This window comes from Alosa pseudoharengus, unplaced genomic scaffold, assembly GCF_046254945.1.
Source record: "Alosa pseudoharengus isolate Yale_2024_CS ecotype anadromous, Long Island Sound unplaced genomic scaffold, YU_APseudo_1.1 YU_APseudo_1.1_scf_3, whole genome shotgun sequence".
Classification (NCBI taxonomy): Eukaryota; Metazoa; Chordata; class Actinopteri; order Clupeiformes; family Clupeidae; genus Alosa; species Alosa pseudoharengus.
Genome location: NW_027468718.1, coordinates 19,765,911 through 19,784,913, shown reverse-complemented (window position 1 = coordinate 19,784,913; position 19,003 = coordinate 19,765,911). Strand labels below are relative to the sequence as shown.

At 41.4% G+C, this 19,003-nt stretch overlaps 1 protein-coding gene across 1 annotated transcript in view; it reads right to left on the bottom strand.

Annotated features, from left to right (window-relative positions):
* Nucleotides 1-8,800, bottom strand: part of rab3gap1 (RAB3 GTPase activating protein subunit 1) — a 34,551-nt gene extending 25,751 nt beyond the window's left edge. Inside the window, exons 1-10 of the mRNA XM_076263481.1 lie at nucleotides 8,751-8,800; nucleotides 8,573-8,628; nucleotides 7,072-7,147; nucleotides 6,428-6,560; nucleotides 5,416-5,494; nucleotides 5,047-5,166; nucleotides 2,025-2,190; nucleotides 1,093-1,192; nucleotides 639-720; nucleotides 53-121 (exon numbers count right to left, since the gene is read on the bottom strand). Of these exons, the coding sequence (XP_076119596.1) occupies nucleotides 53-121; nucleotides 639-720; nucleotides 1,093-1,192; nucleotides 2,025-2,190; nucleotides 5,047-5,166; nucleotides 5,416-5,494; nucleotides 6,428-6,560; nucleotides 7,072-7,147; nucleotides 8,573-8,628; nucleotides 8,751-8,771 (902 nt within the window). The 5' untranslated portion in view covers nucleotides 8,772-8,800. The remainder of the gene's footprint in view (nucleotides 1-52; nucleotides 122-638; nucleotides 721-1,092; nucleotides 1,193-2,024; nucleotides 2,191-5,046; nucleotides 5,167-5,415; nucleotides 5,495-6,427; nucleotides 6,561-7,071; nucleotides 7,148-8,572; nucleotides 8,629-8,750) is intronic.
* Between the last annotated feature and the right edge of the window lie 10,203 nt (nucleotides 8,801-19,003).

Here is a 19,003-nt window from a genome sequence, read left to right as displayed (position 1 = left end):
CTCCAGTAAAGAGAAGAGAGGGAGGCCTTCATACACATGGTCATGTACTCACGAATACACATCGTTATCCACCACGATCCCCTCTGTCAAATGTGGCCAAGTGGTTGCAAGGTGGAGCTCACTGGAAAGGACACAGGGAAGACATCAAATACTTTAACTGAGAATATTCATATCAAGGACAATCAATGCAATAGAACATTTTTTAATCTAAGGGCAAGTGCAAGTACAATTTGATGGACTCTGATTGGCTGCGTTTTATCATTAAAAAAATTGCTCTGAAAGTGATCCCCAACGATATCATTCTTCTTGTCGTTATCGTTTATGTGTGGACATTGTCCTTCATATTAGCTGGGACGATACTTTATGCTGTTATCGTTATCGTTATAGTTATCGTTCTTGGTGTGAATGACCCTTAAGACTCCTGATAGTTTTTACACCTCAGCATCGATAAAGTACATACAGACACAAGTCACGTGTTACATCAATATTTCTGTAGTTCCTGGGGAAATGTCATTCTACAAAGTGGAGGGAGAGAGGACGGGAGGAGGGAAGAGAGAGAGAGCGATAGAGAGAAAAAGAGAGCGAGTGAGAGAGCAAGAGAGATAGAGAGCGAGAAAGAGAAAGAGAAAAAGTCAAACCTGATTGGATCCTCACAGGCCCCAAAAGGCAGCTTTCCAAACTCCACTCCACCCACCTCTCCAGCAAGGAGAGCATCGAAGTCTGCCATGAGAGCAACAGAACCATCTTACAACATATCTATACAGCCTACCGCTGCACTGTTCGTCTTTACGACACACACATGCATTAGAAAAATCTTCACACAATAGTTAATAATTGGAGAATCTAATTGGCAGTGAGATTTTCATTGTATCGTTCATCATAACACTTTTATTTTCGTTCGCCAATTATTGGAGTCAATGATTTCTGTTCAAGGAATTAACTGCTGTTGCAAAGAAGTCTAACAACAGCAAACAACAGCAGCTGAGCTTGCGTGCAGCTGCAGCCATGAGCAAGGCAGTTCCTAACCCTACCCAACCCTCCCCACCAGCACCACCACCCCGCCCATCACCAGTACCATCACTCACTACTCACCAGGGGGCTGCTGTGGCCAGGAGTACTGCTGCCAGTCCTGAAGGATGTAGGTGAAGCGGATGGCAATGTTAATGGGTGGTAGCGGCGTCAGAGGGCAGCCCTGGTGGGTATAGGAGAAGGTGAAAGGGACAAAACAAAGAGAGAGAGAGAGAGAGAGAGAGAGAGAGAGAGAGAGAGAGAGAGAGAGAGAGAGAGAGAGAGAGAGAGAGAGAGAGAGAGAGAGAGAGAGAGAGAAAGGAGGACAAACGTAAACAGTCTCTCTTTTGTTCGTTGGTAACGAGCTGAATGTGAAACGACACAGACAATCCGTTCAGAAAGCCTTGGTGGTTACACGAATAATGCACAACCTGCCTGCCAGGGTTAAATTAATTTAATATGCGCCTTTGTGGTTTTGTAATATTGTTTGAAACAAGACTGAGCATCTTTTGAATGTTAATAATATTCAAGAAGGGGCTCCACCCTTTAACCTGGGGACTCTATTAGCTCTCTCTGAGCGATGCCCTGCAGGTACATATGACCCGGCTCTTCCCGGAGCCACCCCCACCCCCCAGCAGATTCACGGCCCCTCTTTTGTGGTCTGCCATCTTGCGACAGCCCAGCGGTGTGACAGATGAGGGCAGTCTCGGGGTGATGCGGCAGAGCCCAAACCCAGCACCTTTGGCTCACAGCTACTCATATGTGAACGGCATACCATTTATCAAGCTGAAGACACCTCCAGCTACTGAGTTTTTGGGAGGGAGGCTTGTGAACTCTTTCTTAGGTGCTACATTCAGGTGAATAAACCAACAGTGATGGATTATTGCTGCGACAGAGGGGTGTATATGTCTCAATTTTTATCCATGACCTAGGTGGGGAGGAGTCTAGCATAAACCTCCAGCACAAAAGAAATGCATGTTAAGCTTACACAGTGTCCAGACAGTGATTTGTCTTACAATTTTGGATTTGAAGATGTCCAGGAGTCCGGCGAGATGGTTGTACTGGCTGGGGACCTTGCGAAGGTGGACCATCTCGAAGTCGGTGCGCACACCCGAGCCCTGGCATTCACCGGTGTACATGCGCCGCCATTTCTGCTGGATCTGCACGAACACCGGCACCTGGCTGGAGACAAAAGGACACGCCCGGTGAACAGGTCTGCAGTCTGATGTGTTAAACCTGAGGACGATAGCGGCCGCAGCATCCTAACATTGACCAATGTGTGCAAGAGAATCATGTCATCAAGAACTGGTCAAGGCCACTGTAACTCATTTCACAAACTGAGATTTGATGACCGCAATTCAAAGGCAGGATTGAGGGTTGTGTCTCTCTGTGCTTATGTAGCCCAACACTGCCACCTGGTGGCAACCTTACAGTGGTAGCTTTGAAAAAAATGGTTATCATCATGGGGTGCATTTTCAGTACAGACCTTTATTTCTGCATTATGTACACCATTTTCTCTAGACACCTTCCACTGAAATCAACTGCAGACATGCTTCTGATCTAACATCCACTACACCTAAAACGAGCATAGATCGTGATTGCCTCTAAAACTCAGGCCCTCCAAGAGCATCTACATATTACAGTCAGGTGGGGTTATATAGTCTGCAGGAAGCTATGAGTCATTAACATAACAATACAGGCAATAGTTGTTGTTTTTTTGACACCAACAAAAATAAATGTTTCTAGACTTGCAATAAGCACATTTGAGGATACATAACTGCTATATAACTGCAATTCTGTTCATCAATAGCTTTACCTATTTTATTGTATTGTTATGCATTACTGTATATTATATGCAAAACCAACAGCAATTGCCTAAAATAAGGATACAGAACAAATAATATCCGGTATGCACCTTTAAAACATTTAAAACAGTTTATACTTCCATATTATAGCAGTCAGCCTATAAACATCCTTTTTGTCAAGTAAATTAAGACCCTTTGGCTGTTTGGAAAGTTTTAGATCAGGCGTCATGTACTCAGAATGGCTGCACAGATGTTCAGCCCGATCCCACCTGCGCGGCCCAAGGACATCGGCTGACACACAGGGGCACGTTGCCAGGGCGATGCTTTCATCTTCTGCCTCAGTTGCTAAGTGAAATGTCACAACCTATTGAAAGCATGTTGCTTTGGAAGCCAGCAGGCTCGACCACAAAAACCTCAAAAACATTGTGAAACCAGGCTTACACTGGGTTTTTATAATAGTATTTTATACTAGTCTGTCACAGACAGACAGACAATCACAGACATAAAAACCACCCAGCACTGTGTCCCTAACCAACTCGGTCTTCCTCCCCCAGTGAGCTCAACTACTTTCATGCTCACTTTGACCAGGGTAAAAAGGTCATCCTTAAGCCAAATACACCACCCGATGAGCAGATTCTCCCACTCTCGATCTCAGACGCATGCTCCACCTGTACAAGGTCAATGAACAGCAGCTGGCCCTAATAAATATACCTGGCCAGGTGCTTCATATGTTGCACAGACTGAACCACCTACATTTTTCAATATATTATTATAAATAATAATAATAATAATAATAATATTATTATAAATATAAACATACCATATATCATCATCGCATATAACTGTCAAATGTACACATGCTGTACAATACATGCAGCCTTATATTTGCATTCTATATCCTCTAAGTGTCCTTCAAAGACACCAAGGGGAATAGAGAAACTCCCCTTATCTAAGCTGCCGAAAGGATGCCAGCCAAACTTGTAATGAATGGTTCTGGGGCGGGTTTCCAAGAAGCTTCTATAATTTCAGAGCTTTGTTAATCTTTCGTTATTGATATACCAGCCAGGTTCATTCCCACTAAGCTCATTAATAGTCTCAGATCATTCCTTCTGGGATGTTGTTTATCAGTTGACACACTATGTTTCTTTGACGTCCTCCTCCTCCTCTGCTTCTAATTAAAAATCCTTAATTTAAGGGATAAAAACATAATCAAATGGAAGACAAGCACACACAGCAATCGCTGCGGAGGAATTAACAATGAACCACATGCTGAACATCACATCTGCAATAAACAACCCTTGCAAGGTCTCCCCTTGTCACCACACATTTGTTATTTGAAACCCATTGATACAGGGTTATGACGCACAAGAGATCTAGGCTTTCCGATTCTGAGATATGTATGATAATCTAAAAACAGCCTCCGAAACACTTTTCAGTGAATTTAAGCAAGTCTTTAACTATACAGACTAGTGGGTAGTTCATGTTGACATGACAAGAGAAGAGGCTTCAGCATTCATAAATGACGTAAGATGTGGTTTTGTTCGAGGATGTTAGATATGGTTTTGTTTGAACAAGGTACAGTAGGACTAGAGGCAAATAAAATAATGATGTTTTCTCATGATGAGTTTATACTGCCACATAACACATGATAGCTATAATTGCATCTTGGCTTGTTGATAGACTTCAAACTTTGTCCCATCATTCAAATTAGGGCCCAACCACTTTATCACATTAACACTATCATTTTGACCACTTAGTTGTTAATTTAGTCAACGGACCAAAGCATTTTATTAGCTGCAATCTACATTAAGATGTAGACCTGACATGCACCACTTCAGAAGACATTGTGGGTGTGTGCGTTACGGAAGGCAGCTGCCTGCTGCCTCACTGCCTTCAACTGTCTAACGAGTCACTTGTCAAGGCATCAAGATAGTAGCTATGAACTTTGTTTCAGACGGTGTAGCAGGATAACAACACAGAACGCTATTGCCAGGCTACCGACAGCTGACCTAATCAGTGAGAGATGAAGCAGAGACATTCTAAAAAATCTTTGATTGAAGTCAGCACACGCTGGCAAAATTCGGCAAAACAAAGGCATCTTAGCAGGCAGCATTTTATAGAAATATTTGATTCGGATATGCCTTGCTGCCACCTAATGCTATCTTAGAAAGCAGGATTTTGTTTGTTTTTGTTTCAGACATAGTCATTATGATAATTGCACCATGCTGCTTACCAGCCCGTGTTCGCTAGTGCGATGGATACTGAGCTGAGGAGCAGATTACACTTGGACTCGCTGATAATCGCCTCGCAGTTTGCCCCGGGAGAGATGGTAACAAACTCACGCATACCGTACCTGGAGACAAACACAAACATAAACAAATGATGTTACCTCATGCCCAATTCATCATTCAACAGATTCAGGACTGACCTGATGTGCTCTGTCTTTGCCCCACATTATAAAAGACTGTTTGGGTATGGACACTGAAATGTTACATTGTTTATCAAAGTTGACCTCCACCCCCCAGCTATGACCCCTAGAAAAAGGTTACGGGTTTGTATCAGTTTAAATCAAGTCAGTTTGGGCTCATAGTGGAGTTCGCACCATCGGACGAGGCAGTGGGCTCTGGGAGGGAAGTCATTGTTCATGCAAAGCAGGTCCTGCATGGCCGCAGGGTATGCATCTGTGAGGAAAACAATGGAGGACAGATCAAGGACCGACCTACAAGTTCAGCACTGTCTTCTGGAAGGAATGCATTACTTATCTACATTAATATTTACATATCTTAAAACAGTCAAAAGACAAACGTGCAGATAAACATTTACGATCGTTCAATCAAACATCCATGCACTTCCATGCAGTCATATACTCATTCAGAAAGAAAGAAAAACACATAAACAATGCTTCACCACAAATAACTGACAACATTTAGTAACACAGAAAAAATCCTGATAGTGTGAAATATTAACACGAGCTATTAACATATTCCACAATCCCAAGGCAAAATCCAAAGCTGACCCTTATCAGTAGGTTCTAGTTTCAAGCAACCACATCTTATTGATCTTATTGAGGCAAATAATCAAAAACGACTTTTTCCAACTTGAAGGAGGGAATCAGACTGTCAGCCAGAAAATATACTACTCACCACGGAAAATGTGGGATGGATAAGCTTATTAGCTTATTAACTTGTCTAAACACTGACTGACTTATCATAAGTAATCGAATGTGTACAGTAGCTGATCTTTCCTCCATATAGCAACTGACAAAAAGCATGCTTAGATTTTATCTGATCGATGACACCATGTTCATACCCAATGCATTTACTTGCTTTCCAAAATAAACCCTTTTGCTTTCTCCTCACACAATATGCATCTCTATAAAAAAAAAAACTAAAACTATACTGCAGTATACTTCTATAAGTGCTGACCAAAAATACAGTATTTCTTCTCAAAATGTACCCTTATCACTAGACTTGTTCACCAACTATCCTATAACTGAGCATTATTTAATAGCATTATACATCTGACTGCCATTAATGTTGCCAGTACAGAGGCCCAATCACTCATCATGATGTGGGTAACTGTTCTCATGATTGTGCTTTCGTGAACTGCTATACCTTCCTCCGTCTCCTCTTTGCCCTCATTTTCCGGAGTCTCCTGCTTAAGATAATTGTGTGCGATGGAGAATTTGAAATCGGCAAAGTTGATCTCCTGACTCTTCTCCTCCCATGTGCCGCTCGTATAATCTCCCTGGAGACAAGTGACACAGAGGAATGACACAGACAGACAGTCACCATGCAAATAAATGCCTATGGTTTGATAAATATCAAACATGATCCCATGGGCATCCTTCAGAAAAACCGCTACATCGTCACTTTATATTTTAGTTAGTGTGCATTATTGTGTGAGTTGTGAAGAGTGGCTGGTTAGGTTATGCAAACACGATCCTTTGTTGACATAACATCCAAATATTGACTGTATGTTAACACAGCACTCTTTCATGCAAACTCTCGATTGCAAGAAATGCTACAAAACAGGCAGGATGGACGCGCATACAGAGGGCAAAAAAAGTCAGACAAGTCTCAAAACATCTTTAGATTTGTTTATGTATATATCCAGGACTCTACAGACAAATGTGCAAAGGGTGCAACAAAAAGTGCAAAGAGCTGTGCAAACGTTTCAGTCCATGACATTCCTCAATGCTATAAAAACTTATCAAAAGAAGCAAATTTAAAAAAGACCCATCATCAAGTTAACCAACCTTTTCTGGGGGTTTTCCAGCAACACTCCCAATGAGTTTCCAGTCATTTAGGACTTCCTCCACTCTTGATACAAACCTTAAAATATAAAAGACCATCAGCATGCACACACAACCATCTCCAACCAAGCCTCTATTTGATGCACCAACAGGCACTTTGGAACACAGATGAAACATGACTCAACTTAAACTACTTTCCTAATCTTGCCAAAAATATTTTTTTTCCAAATATACAGTAAAATAAGTATATTTACAAAAAAGTGTATTTTTCTCAGGACTGCCACAAACAGCAAATACTTACCTTCATTACATTAGGATATCAGGAAAATGATGCACACAACACATAGTACAAATTCTCTATGCCTAATTACACTGGCTTGCAGATTATCCAGTAGTGAGTCAACAATACATTGTCAACAACACAGGTACCACATCGGTGCTTAAGGAAACACATGGAAAGTGTGTTTTCAGCACAACTGTCTTTGCATTACATTTGGGGCAGCCGTGGCCTACTGGTTAGGGCTGCAGGCTTGTAACCGAAGGGTTGCTGGTTGCCATCCAGTAGGTGGGGGAAGTGGTTGAGCACTGCTCTCCCATGCCCACATCCACGCCTAACCCCTCACTGCTCCCCGAGCGCCGCTGTAGCAGGCAGTTCACTGCTCCGGGTTAGTGTGTTCACCTCACTGTGTGTTCACTGTGTGCTGTGTGTGTTTCACTAATTCACGGATTGGGATAAATGCAGAGACCAAATTTCCCTCACGGGATCAAAAGAGTATACTTAAAAGAATATTTCACAAGCTCTTTGCCAGCCACATATTTGAACAGCTGCAAAGGATCACTCAGGAACACACAACAAAAAAATTATCTGACACGACAATACTGATATCTGTTCTGTCAACTATGCAGACACCACAGTCTGACGTACCCATGCGTTTGTAACAAGCCTGAAATGCTGGCCTATAAAGACAGGCTCAGACTAGACAACATTATTACAGTACACCTCGTCGAACAGCTGTCTAGGTACTTAACTATATATATATCAATGTTATTATGTGGAATTTACCTAATTGCTAGCTCACTGAACAGATTGCTGGAAAGATTGCTGACTAGCTTGTTGTTATTGGTTAACGTTAGATCAATGTAGAAATACTTAGTGACATCCTGTTAACTTGTTGTTACTAACGATCGAAGCCAACTGCTTGCCCATAAGCAAATGGACAGTTCTTATAAAACGATAGACAACCACGGACAGTCGCAGCATATCGTTCAAGAACGAACCGTTTTATTTATCCCAGATTAACGTTAGCAGTTGGACTTTCCACATGACGGTCTAGTAAAACCGTGGCCTTAAAGCTGCAAGTAACGTTATTTTGGTAAACTACAAATAGTAAAACTAATGTGCTTGTCTATCAAACCATGTTATCTATGCAGCCAGAGTATGACAACTGTAACAAGTTAGCAAACGATTGCTGGTTAGCTCAACAATTTTCTCCACCTATCTTACCTCTCCCACTCCGACGCGGTGGTGAAGTCCGTGATCTCAAACACTTCCGACTCGGGCTGCAATGACGAAGGAATTGAGTTTTAATCATATATTTAAACTGACATCGATTGAAAGTGACATTATAAATGCATAAAGGAGAACTAGAGTAATATATCACTAGAAGAGCCACATCACTCACATCACTGTCAGCCGCCATCATGGATTCCACTGTTTACTTTCTGCCTCTACGTTGCATTGTGGGATTGATGAGCGAGAAAATGAAAGGTTCTATATATTCCATCGGCAGGGGGCAGCATAGAGAAGAATGGGCCAGAGCCTTATGGAATGGGATATGTAAGCATGGGCTATGTAATGCCTTACACAACGTGTTATCAAACGTCCAATGAAAGTTGACAACGCTGTGTGTTTGCCAGTGTACAAGCCTCCCCTGTTTCAAACAGCAACACGCGGTAAGTCTTACACATTCTGTTACTTCTGTATTTTGTTCATTGCTCATCCTTAACTCACCAGACTGTAGCGTCTTTTTTTTTTACACAGGAGGCATGCGACGTTAACAAAGTTTTGTGGAACAATGTGCATTAAATGTTCATCACATTATCAGAGAAACAACATTTTCAAAATCACTGTTATGTTGCTTTCATCAACTAAAGTGCATTATTCTGTTACCCTGCAGTGAAGTAGGCTAATCTATTTCTATTCTAGGCAACTTCACCGCAACGATGAATTCAATATCTTATATATCAACCTCTGTGAGAACTGTTGGTAAGTTAACCTCCAACTCAGCGTGTCGGAGGTTAATTCAAAGAACTGAACCATATGGGTTATGTACAAAGCAGCTGGTACATGTATGTAACATGCATATGACACATGGGAGGGGTTCTCAAGCGCTTCAGTTCAGTAACGTGACTGAGAAGGACAGTCTCGATTTCATCAATCAAATTGAAAGATATCGCACACTGTCAAATACACTGCCTACCGGTGAAGCCTACTTAACACATTCGCCTGCGAATAGACGTGCTCAGACTCTTCAGTCCTTTAACGACAGTGAGATGTGGAACATTGTAAAGAACACCCCTAACGGCGTGAGCATATCTGGTCTTGCCACCTTAATGGGGATCTGTGTCAAGATCGGCATGGACCCTGACAGTCCAACAGGCCTCATATCAAAACTTAAAAAGGAGTGCCTTAGGATACTCAATGAAGAAGATGTGTCTATCACTAACTTGTGCCTTCTTGGGGAGGTGGTGTATAGCTTGGAGGGTGCATCACCTCTTCTCAGTGAAGTTTTGAAATCAGTTAGTGATAGTGTTGATGTTGATCTAACGCCACTGGATGCTTCTCATCTCTACACCTTCTTTGCATTGATTGGGAACCAACACATTCACCCACATCTCATGACAAGACTGAACAGGTGCACAGAGAGGTTGGCACACAGACTACCGCCAACTGCCATTAGCAACATCCTTCATTCCCTGGCTGTGTTGCAGGAAGGTCAGTCTGTCACGCTTATTCCCAGGCTTATAGAGCGCTCCACTCTTACCATGGGATCATTTAGTGATGCAGAACTTAGTGGGATTCTCCGTGCTCTTGCACGGTTATCACAGTACGATGCACAATTCCTATATTCCCTTGAGCATCAGCTAGTTAACAGAATAGAAGAATGTGATCCAGACCTTATCAGTTCAGTAATGGAATACTGTCTACATGTGCGCTGGTGCACCAGCGCTGTATTTGAAGCCGTCGCCGAGCGATTCGTCCAAAATGCAGAGATGTACAGCACGACTCAAATTGCCCAGCAAATTGTTGCCATGGGAAGACTGAATTATCTCCCAAGCTGTGCCAGTGAGATGTTCAAGAAGTTGGAGAGCATCCTCACCTCAAGGTTCTCTCAGTTCCAGCCCCGGACTCTACTCAACATGCTGCACTCCTGCATCCACTTGGAGAGGTTCCCTCTGAACTTTGTATCCAGAGTCTTCAGTTCCACCTTTCTTCAAAGATTAGAAGGTAACAAAGTCAAAGTCAGCTTTATTGTCAATTTCTTCACATGTTCCAGACATACAAAGAGATCGAAATTACGTTTCTCACTATCCCACGGTGGAGACAAGACATATTTTACCAATTTTAAGTCCACAGACAAACATAACATTCAAGTAAACAAAAAAGTAAGTAAATAAGTAAATAAGAGGGCACATATAATGAAAAAATAAGAGCAGCAAAATTTACCTTTACCTAAAAATTTACCTAAAAAAAACCTAATGTCATTTGTGTGTTATGTTGGTCAACATCCTGTAGCACATACTGTATATAAATGCATTTACACTAGAGTTCTTGTGTGTGATTTCAACTTCATGCTTTTTAATGTTTGTCACTGCATTGCCTTATGGTGAGAGATGGAAGAGGTACAGTAACTGAAAAAAAAACCTTCTTTTTTCCCACAGTGCAAGGTCATGGCTTGGACAAAAAAGCATTAGCACAGCTCACACAGCTCAATATGTGCACCTCGCTGGAGTGCACCTTCTATCAGGTTGGTAACAGTCTGCATTAGGAAAAAAAGAAAACAGACACTCAGAGGTCTGTACCACACTCAGGTCCAAGTGCCTACGGGGACCTAGGTTCAATTCCAACCTGCGGTCATATCCTGATTCCACCCTATCTCCCTCCCATTCACCTCCTGCCAGTCTTCATTGCCCTATTTGAATAAAGGCATAAAAGTAAATATATGTGTGTTTAGTTCTGTACTGAAATTCTAATATTTGTGCTTGGTGCTTCCTTCCTTGTTGTTTCCTTTAGGGGCCAAAACTTCCATATCATTACCACATGAAGAAGTTCCCAGCAGTTGAGTACTTTTTCGAGAGCCCGCTGGACCGCTTTCTGTTCAGAAAGGTCCATGGTCCTCTTTGTAAGGTGCTGGGTGGAAGGAATTATTTTTCCACCAGGGTTTTCACACAAAATGGATACACTGTTGGTAAGCCCTGCTATACTGTAGTCATCATACAAGATAAAAATGTAAATAGGTGGAAATGTACAGAAGAACGGTAGTACTGTATCTGTACTGTACTAGTCATGACCTGTATTAGAGCTAAAACAGCTATATATTTGCTATAACAGGCCTGATATCTGAACATTTTTGTAGTGTTGTCTGCCTAATATGTCTTTCAACTAACTGGTCATGAACACATGCAGAAACTATCTAAATTCCTAATGATTTAGAAGCATCAATTCCTTCTTTCCTGCCATTACAGTTAACAGAACTGTTTGTTTTGATTGTGTTATTTCAGATGTGGAGATCTGCTTAGATGAAGAAGGCCTGATTTTGCCTCTCACACAATGGGATCAGACCCACAAAAGGTAATGTCCATCACTATGGCAAAAGCAAACCCATATGCATGTATGTATAATGTCTAAAGATTTAACAAACAGGCCATACCACATTTTAATGAGTGGATAATACTGCACTTTGGAAGTGAGGTAAAGTGAAGGTGTTGGAATCTTCCTGCAGAATTGCCCTTTGTTTGAATGGGCCTGACCGATTCTGCACAAATACACACCACCTTTTGGGCAAGGAGGTCACAAAGATGAGACATCTCCAAAAGCTGGGCTTTGTGGTGATACAGGTGAGATACGTTTGTGTAAAGACTGTGGTTGGCAACTCTTTTAATTTAGAGTGGTTTTAATCATAAAGATGTTTTTATCTTACAACAGATTCCTTACTTTGAATATGAGATTTTGAGGACACAGAGACAGCAAACACGATATCTTCATCAGAAGATAAGTCACACAGTCTCCGAGTTTTATCAGTAAGGATGAAGGATGGATTCTTCAATGTGACAAAACTCCAAAGCAAAATGGTGTTGTTGATGTTACAATTTAATTAATGTTGAAAACATTAAACATGAGAAAAGCTAAAATAATTCATTTGAAATTGAGATACACATCAGATTTGTAACTGTGTTAAGTTGTTTAACTATTTAATATGTTCCATAAATCTAAATTATATTGGCACTTTTGTAAACTGAACTGCTTGTTTAAGCTTTTTAAATAATGTAACTTTGGTGGCACTTTATTGCAGCAAGGTAGTTAAAACATACTGTATATTTGAAAGTTTTCACAATAAATATTTCATTTTGTAAGTTGTTAGTCCTGTTTATTCTTTGCGTCTGGTTAGGCCTACTTATGCACCCCTCTATAGACACATTCAGGTGGACAAACAAACAAATAATAGCCTACAGTTAGTTTGTTATTTTAAGCATACATCCTGTTGCTTGTGCTGAGTTTACAATTAAGCATTCATAACAGCCTAAATGAGCCTAACTAAAACCATCAACATATTTGACAAACTAAAACATTTGGAAAATAACCTGTACGAGGCGGCCTTAATAAGTAACTTCACCAAATCAGAGGGTCGTTTGTTTCATGGTCTGTCTGCTCGGCTATCTCCTTGGCAACGGAATGTAAACTCTGTAGGAGAAAATAGAACAGATGACTGCTGGAGGCTGTTTGACATTCCAGGTGTAAACCGCAATGTAAAATGCTGGATTCCTAGTCATACTATGTGTCGTTTTAAATGTGCAGGATAAGCTCAAGTTTGAATATTCTGGAAGTTTCATGAGGCAAGATGCCACGTGATTGATAGAAGACAGAAGGTGAGTGCCTTCTAACCTGACAAAACATTTTTTAGCTGAACTTAACCTGACCTTAATGCTTTTGCACATAGTTGTAAAGAGAAAAAAACACTCATAAAGAATGTTTTTAAACTTATTTTGCAAGCGTGTATGTTCAGTTGTCAATCATTAAACCGTGTGCAATGCTTTCACTAATGTCACTGTTAAGCCATTCAAGTTTGCTCATTCAGTCAAAGCCACATTGCAAAGAATCTGAACACTGTGTTTCATTGTGGAAAATTACTATCAGATAGTCTGCTGGGCCCCCCTTGTGAATGTGCCCTGTTGGGGATTGTCCCATTCACCTGAGACTCATGACAACAAGCTTAGACTACATAAACAGGTCCAGCATATATTAGGCTGATGAGGTCATAGATTAAACAAACAATAGAGCAGGTGTAACATCATCAGTGCACAAGTGTAGCTCTTCATCAAGAATCTAGCAGAGCATGAGATCACAGAATAAGCCTTGTGTGACTCAAAATTTGGAAGACTAAAGGTTCCGACTCCTGCTGTGTTCACCGCACCACAGAGCGTTATCTTAGCACGAAGTCACAGAGGGACAACAGCTCTTTGAAGATGGATCTGAAGGAGGACTTGGAGGCGGTGGTCTCGTGGCTGGAGCTCGGGCACTGGGAGGAGGTGGACCGTCCACACAATGCAGAGAGCTCCACGCCGCTTATCAGTGCCTGCCAGAGGGGCCTGCACAGGGTAAGGGGTGCCGAGGGAGAGATGGGTAAAATGGGCTTATCTGGGAATGGATCTACAGCCCAGTGGCAGCTGCACTAATAAAAAGCAGTGGGTTGTTGGGAAATTGGATGGAAATGGATAGTGGTCTGATAGCTCTTAGTGTTTGGTGGTAAAAGTGAGTGTGTCTGTGGGTGTGTGTGTGTGTAAGAGAGAGTGAGAGTGTGTGTGTAAGTAAAAGTGAGTGTGCTTGTGTAGTAGCCATATGTAATCTTTTAATTCATGGGAAAAAATGTGAAATCAAACTTAAACCATTTGATGTGAATACAGTAGAATGAATTTATAATTTGTGGCTGTTAAAGTCGCTATATACATGACTTATGTACATTAGGGAATTAATTACATAATCTGTATAACAATGAATCCATGGGGCTTTGGTAACAAAACAAGCACCTGACTGTCTAGAATTGCTTGGGCCAACCGGGAAATGAGGGTTTTTTTCCCTATTGTTGTTTGGGTCTTTTAATCAAGTAAGGTCAATGTCAAATGACGTCACCTCAAAACAGCAATGATGACTTAATTAACCAAAAAGATAAAGAATTAAGTATTGTATACTGCACTTGTTCAGTGTTGTGATGGTGGTAACATGTCATATTATTGTTTTGTACATGCCAGATAATGCACACCCTTCTGGAGCATGCAGCCGATGTCACGCTGTGTAACCAGAGCAACCAGACAGCTATGCATGTGTGCCATCCCGAGCTCCAAGAGGAGCTGCTGTTGGCCATGTTCAGGCCGCTGCATCCCCAGGCACAACTCCGACAGGCCTGCTGGCAGGGGAACCTTCACCTGCTGCAGCACTGGCTGGTACGAGATAAAGCTCAAACACTTTGTTATCTCGCCTGCTCTGTCTGTTTCTACGTATGATGCTAATAATGGTATCAGACATGGCAAGGCAAACCATTTTAGTTTACTGGCATTTTGCATCTTTAGGGAATCTTATATTGAAATATATATATATTTGTAGAAATAGGCCTACAGTACTTTCTTTAGTTGACTAAATTACTCACATTGTAATCTGTGGTGATTCTGTTACTGGTGAAACATTTCTAGTTGTCACATTAATGTGTCTCTCCAAGGCTCAGAACAAGTGTGTGGACGTAAATGCACCAAACAGGGATGGGCTAACCCCTCTCATGCTAGCTGTGAGAGATGTTGACCTTTTTGAAAGTCTGGACAGACGTCTACCGTGGGAACACAATCCACTGGGAGTAGTGAAGGAGCTACTGACCGCTTCTGCGTAAGTAAAACATACAGGGCATAGCTACATATTACCATAAATGGTTGTGTCCTTTATTCCCCATTCTGTCATTTAGAATCTCTCTTGTCTCCTTATCCCAGTCACCTGGAGGTATGTGACCATAGGGGTTACTCCGCACTGCAGTACACCTATGACATTAAGTGCTTATTGAGAGAGGAGCTGGTGCAGATGATAATGGATGCCCACCACCGGCAAGGTACTGTGAGATAACAGGAATTCCAGGTGCTACACACTGCTGTCTCTGTCTTTTGATTTAAACAGTATCACCCCTTCTGTCATATAGCAGTCATTTACCTGACCTTGGAGATGGTGAATCATGAGGAATCCTATGAGAGTATCTCATGTTGCTTCACGCCCTGTGGTGTCCTTGAGCAGACATCTGGCATTTCTGAGGTAAGGCATCAACTCTTGTTTATGGCTTATTCCAGCGTTTAATCATGAGGAAAATGCACTCACAGTGTTTGTCAGTTTGTAAGCTTGTACAGAATATAAAATGAAATTGTGTCCGAAAAGCCTTTCAAAAATGAAATGTTTGTGGCAGATTTGCAGCAAACTTGTGGGTGATTTGTGGGAAACAAATGAGTTCACTAGAAAACATTGCCAGGTTTGCCAATGTTGTACCAGTGCCACCTAATTTACATATGACATTGCTGCAAATTTGCTGCAACATTGCCAAAAGTTAACCACAACTGTTTGCCAGAAACCTATTTCTGTAAGGGTGACTGAATAATGGCTGACTGGCTGAGGTGGAATTCAGTGTAACACATCTGTAGTTGAATTATTAGTTTCACAAAGTTTTATCTACTGCCTAAGTTGGAGTTAAAGCCCAAGTGTTTTCAAAAAGGTTTTCATGTCTGAATGATTCTCATCTCATTTTGGTGATGCCCAAAATCTATGTATCTCTGTAAATTTGTATTACATAACAGACAAGTTTTTCTAATATTGTAAGATAATCAATTCAATTAAGATTCAAGTTAATCCGTCTTTAAGAAGTCTATAATGAAGGAGTCATAATGCATGCTACAGTGCCTGATAATTGTCAGTTAGCAATGGCATACTTGTTACTCAACAACACAACATTCTTTCCTACAGAGTCAACTTCAGTGTTTGGATGGTGGGCCCCTGTCAGAACAGCACCAAATAAACAGTCAAGGTAAGCACCCCCACACACACATCCCTGTCATTTGCTCAGCTACTATATAACCAAACCCACCCTATACAGACCATCTTGCAGATGGTCAGGGACAAAGAGGAGGGGTGTGTCCGTCTTAGCTGATTGGGTCCTTCCCGGTGAGTTAAAGCACTCCTCCCCCCCCCCTGGGGTCAGCAGACACGGGAGGTAGAGAGAGCCTGCTTGACTCCTGTCACACTGAAACGAGTAGCTGTGAGGCAGGGAACACAGTGTCTCTGTGAGTTGTGAGTGTAACTGAACACTGACCATTCATCCTCCGGACAAGCAGGTTGGGCAACAGGTAGCAGATGTGGTGTTTATCTGCTCTTTGTCAGTCACCGTAAGTAATGCTTAGTAACAGATTGCACTATGCTCATGTGATAAGATGATAAAAGATCATAAAACTTTCAAGTATCTAATCCTGGTTGTTGAATTGATGTATGCCTATGTCATTTACAGTATGTTTTAAGATGTAAGAATAAATTGTAGAATACTTTTTAGTCTTTACACTTTCTAAGGTACCTCAAACTACATTTTATTACTTGAGATGAGGTCTAATGTCAATTTGTAGCGCGCTTAATTATAAATAGTAGTAATTTTCTCAGGTAATATATTCTTCTCATATTATTAGTCAAGTTTGTATCCCGTTAAGATTATGTGCAAGATTCAGTACCTGAACAGCCACGACTGAAGTGATCATTGTCATCCCTGTTGACCTGACCTAAAACTTGAGCCTGTGTTACTTGTCCCACAGATAAGAAGATCCCGAAGTTTACCAGGAGTAGCCCGGGCACACCAAGGGAGATGAGACATGCTGACCAGGTTGGGAGGAAGGAGAACAGGTGGGTCAACTCACAAGAAACAAGTTACAAACACAAACAGTAGTAACACACCCCAAACACACCCACAAGAGTCAACAGCAAACACAGAATAAACAGGAAAGTCATCATCAGGCTGTTAGAAAATGTTGCGATGCATTGCATCCTATTTTTACTGTGCCACAAACACAGGCTCATTATGCAAGAATGAATCCGCACATTTTAGGCTATAATACTAGTGGTGGTGCGTAGGCTCCAAACAGAAAAAAATTCTCAAAACCAACACTGAAGCTCACACTCAAAAGGTGAAAATTACTGAAGAGGCAGCGTGATCCACTCAGGATTTTTTAATTTCTTAACAAACGAGATGCTGTTATTTACAGTGTTGTGCACTGTTCAGTGTTGGTTTTGACAAACACAGGACAGAAATATCCTGTTACCTGACCCTCATGCCTGTCCCTGTTTCAAAGGTGAGCTATTATCCCAGAACAGTGTACAGAAGAGCTGAAGAGGGCAGAGTCAGGGGCACAGGGGGAGAGACTCGTGGGTGAAACAGACCTTTGTTTGTTGATCTCTTGTTGCTGAAAGGAGCTCACTGCTCCTCTGTATTGCTGTTTTGTAATGCCAAGTTCCTCTGGACTGCCTTGAGCATGAATGAACAGGTTACAGTACGCAGCATGCTTGAATATAATGAAGAGTTTGGGTTTGTTATTGAACCAAAATACTGGATAAAAAGTACTGTGAGGTAGTTGGTAGTTTTGTCATATTTTACCTCACGCTAAAAGATAATACGTAAATAATGTCATGACAAAGTGACATATTTTGACAAAGTAATGACATATTTTGGACCAGACTGTAGTTTACTTCTTTTGTAGGTAAAATTGTCCTTTGTATCTACAAGTCCTTTGTCTATTGTGACTACAATGACGTCAGAGTCAACTTAAAATTAAATATATATTCAAATTTAATTGAAGATCCGCAATTCTGATGAGAAAACAGTAATATATGACGATCAATTTGCTGCCTAGATGCGCAGTTTCTCAGACCCTTTTAGACAAATTGTCTGTTGGAGTTAAGGATGTAATGAAAATAATCAGATGGCACGGCATCATGAACATTAAGAGGAAAATATTAGACTGGCTTGTATAGAAATAGTAGATTCCCATTAACAGAGAGAACATTTCTACCTCTGGTTTATTTGAATATCTGAACTCTCTTCTTCACTGTTTCCCCTCAGTCGAACGAAACTTCTTCCGAAGTTAGATATTATGAATACCACTATGCTGCGGAATACAGAGCCCAATGGCATATCAGCTGCAAGCTGGACAGACATGAGCACCAAGCCTGTTCCTCCAGCCTCCCCGGCTCCACAGTCATCGCTGCTTAGCCGGTCTGCACCAACCATCATGGAGCCTTTCCTTGGTGCAAGTTCCCTTCTACAAGTGCGGACTAACATTCACAATCGTACGTAAATCTTTTTCATGTTGAGCAGCCCAAAATGTTCAGTGACGGTGTTCATAGATAACATTTTAGGAACCAGTTGTTCCACATGTGAAAAGTCATCTATATTATTTGCAGGATTGACAAACTTCAAAGAGACTGATGAATGGGGTCAGAAGGTAATTATTAACTCCTGAAAAATGTTTTCCACTGAAGGTTATCAGTGATGACTGATATTTATATTTAAGAAAAATGTCTTACAGGGTTCTCCAGATTCAGGGAAAATCAGGACTCCAAGAACTTTGGCTCCATTGAAGAGAGGGTGCAGAGATA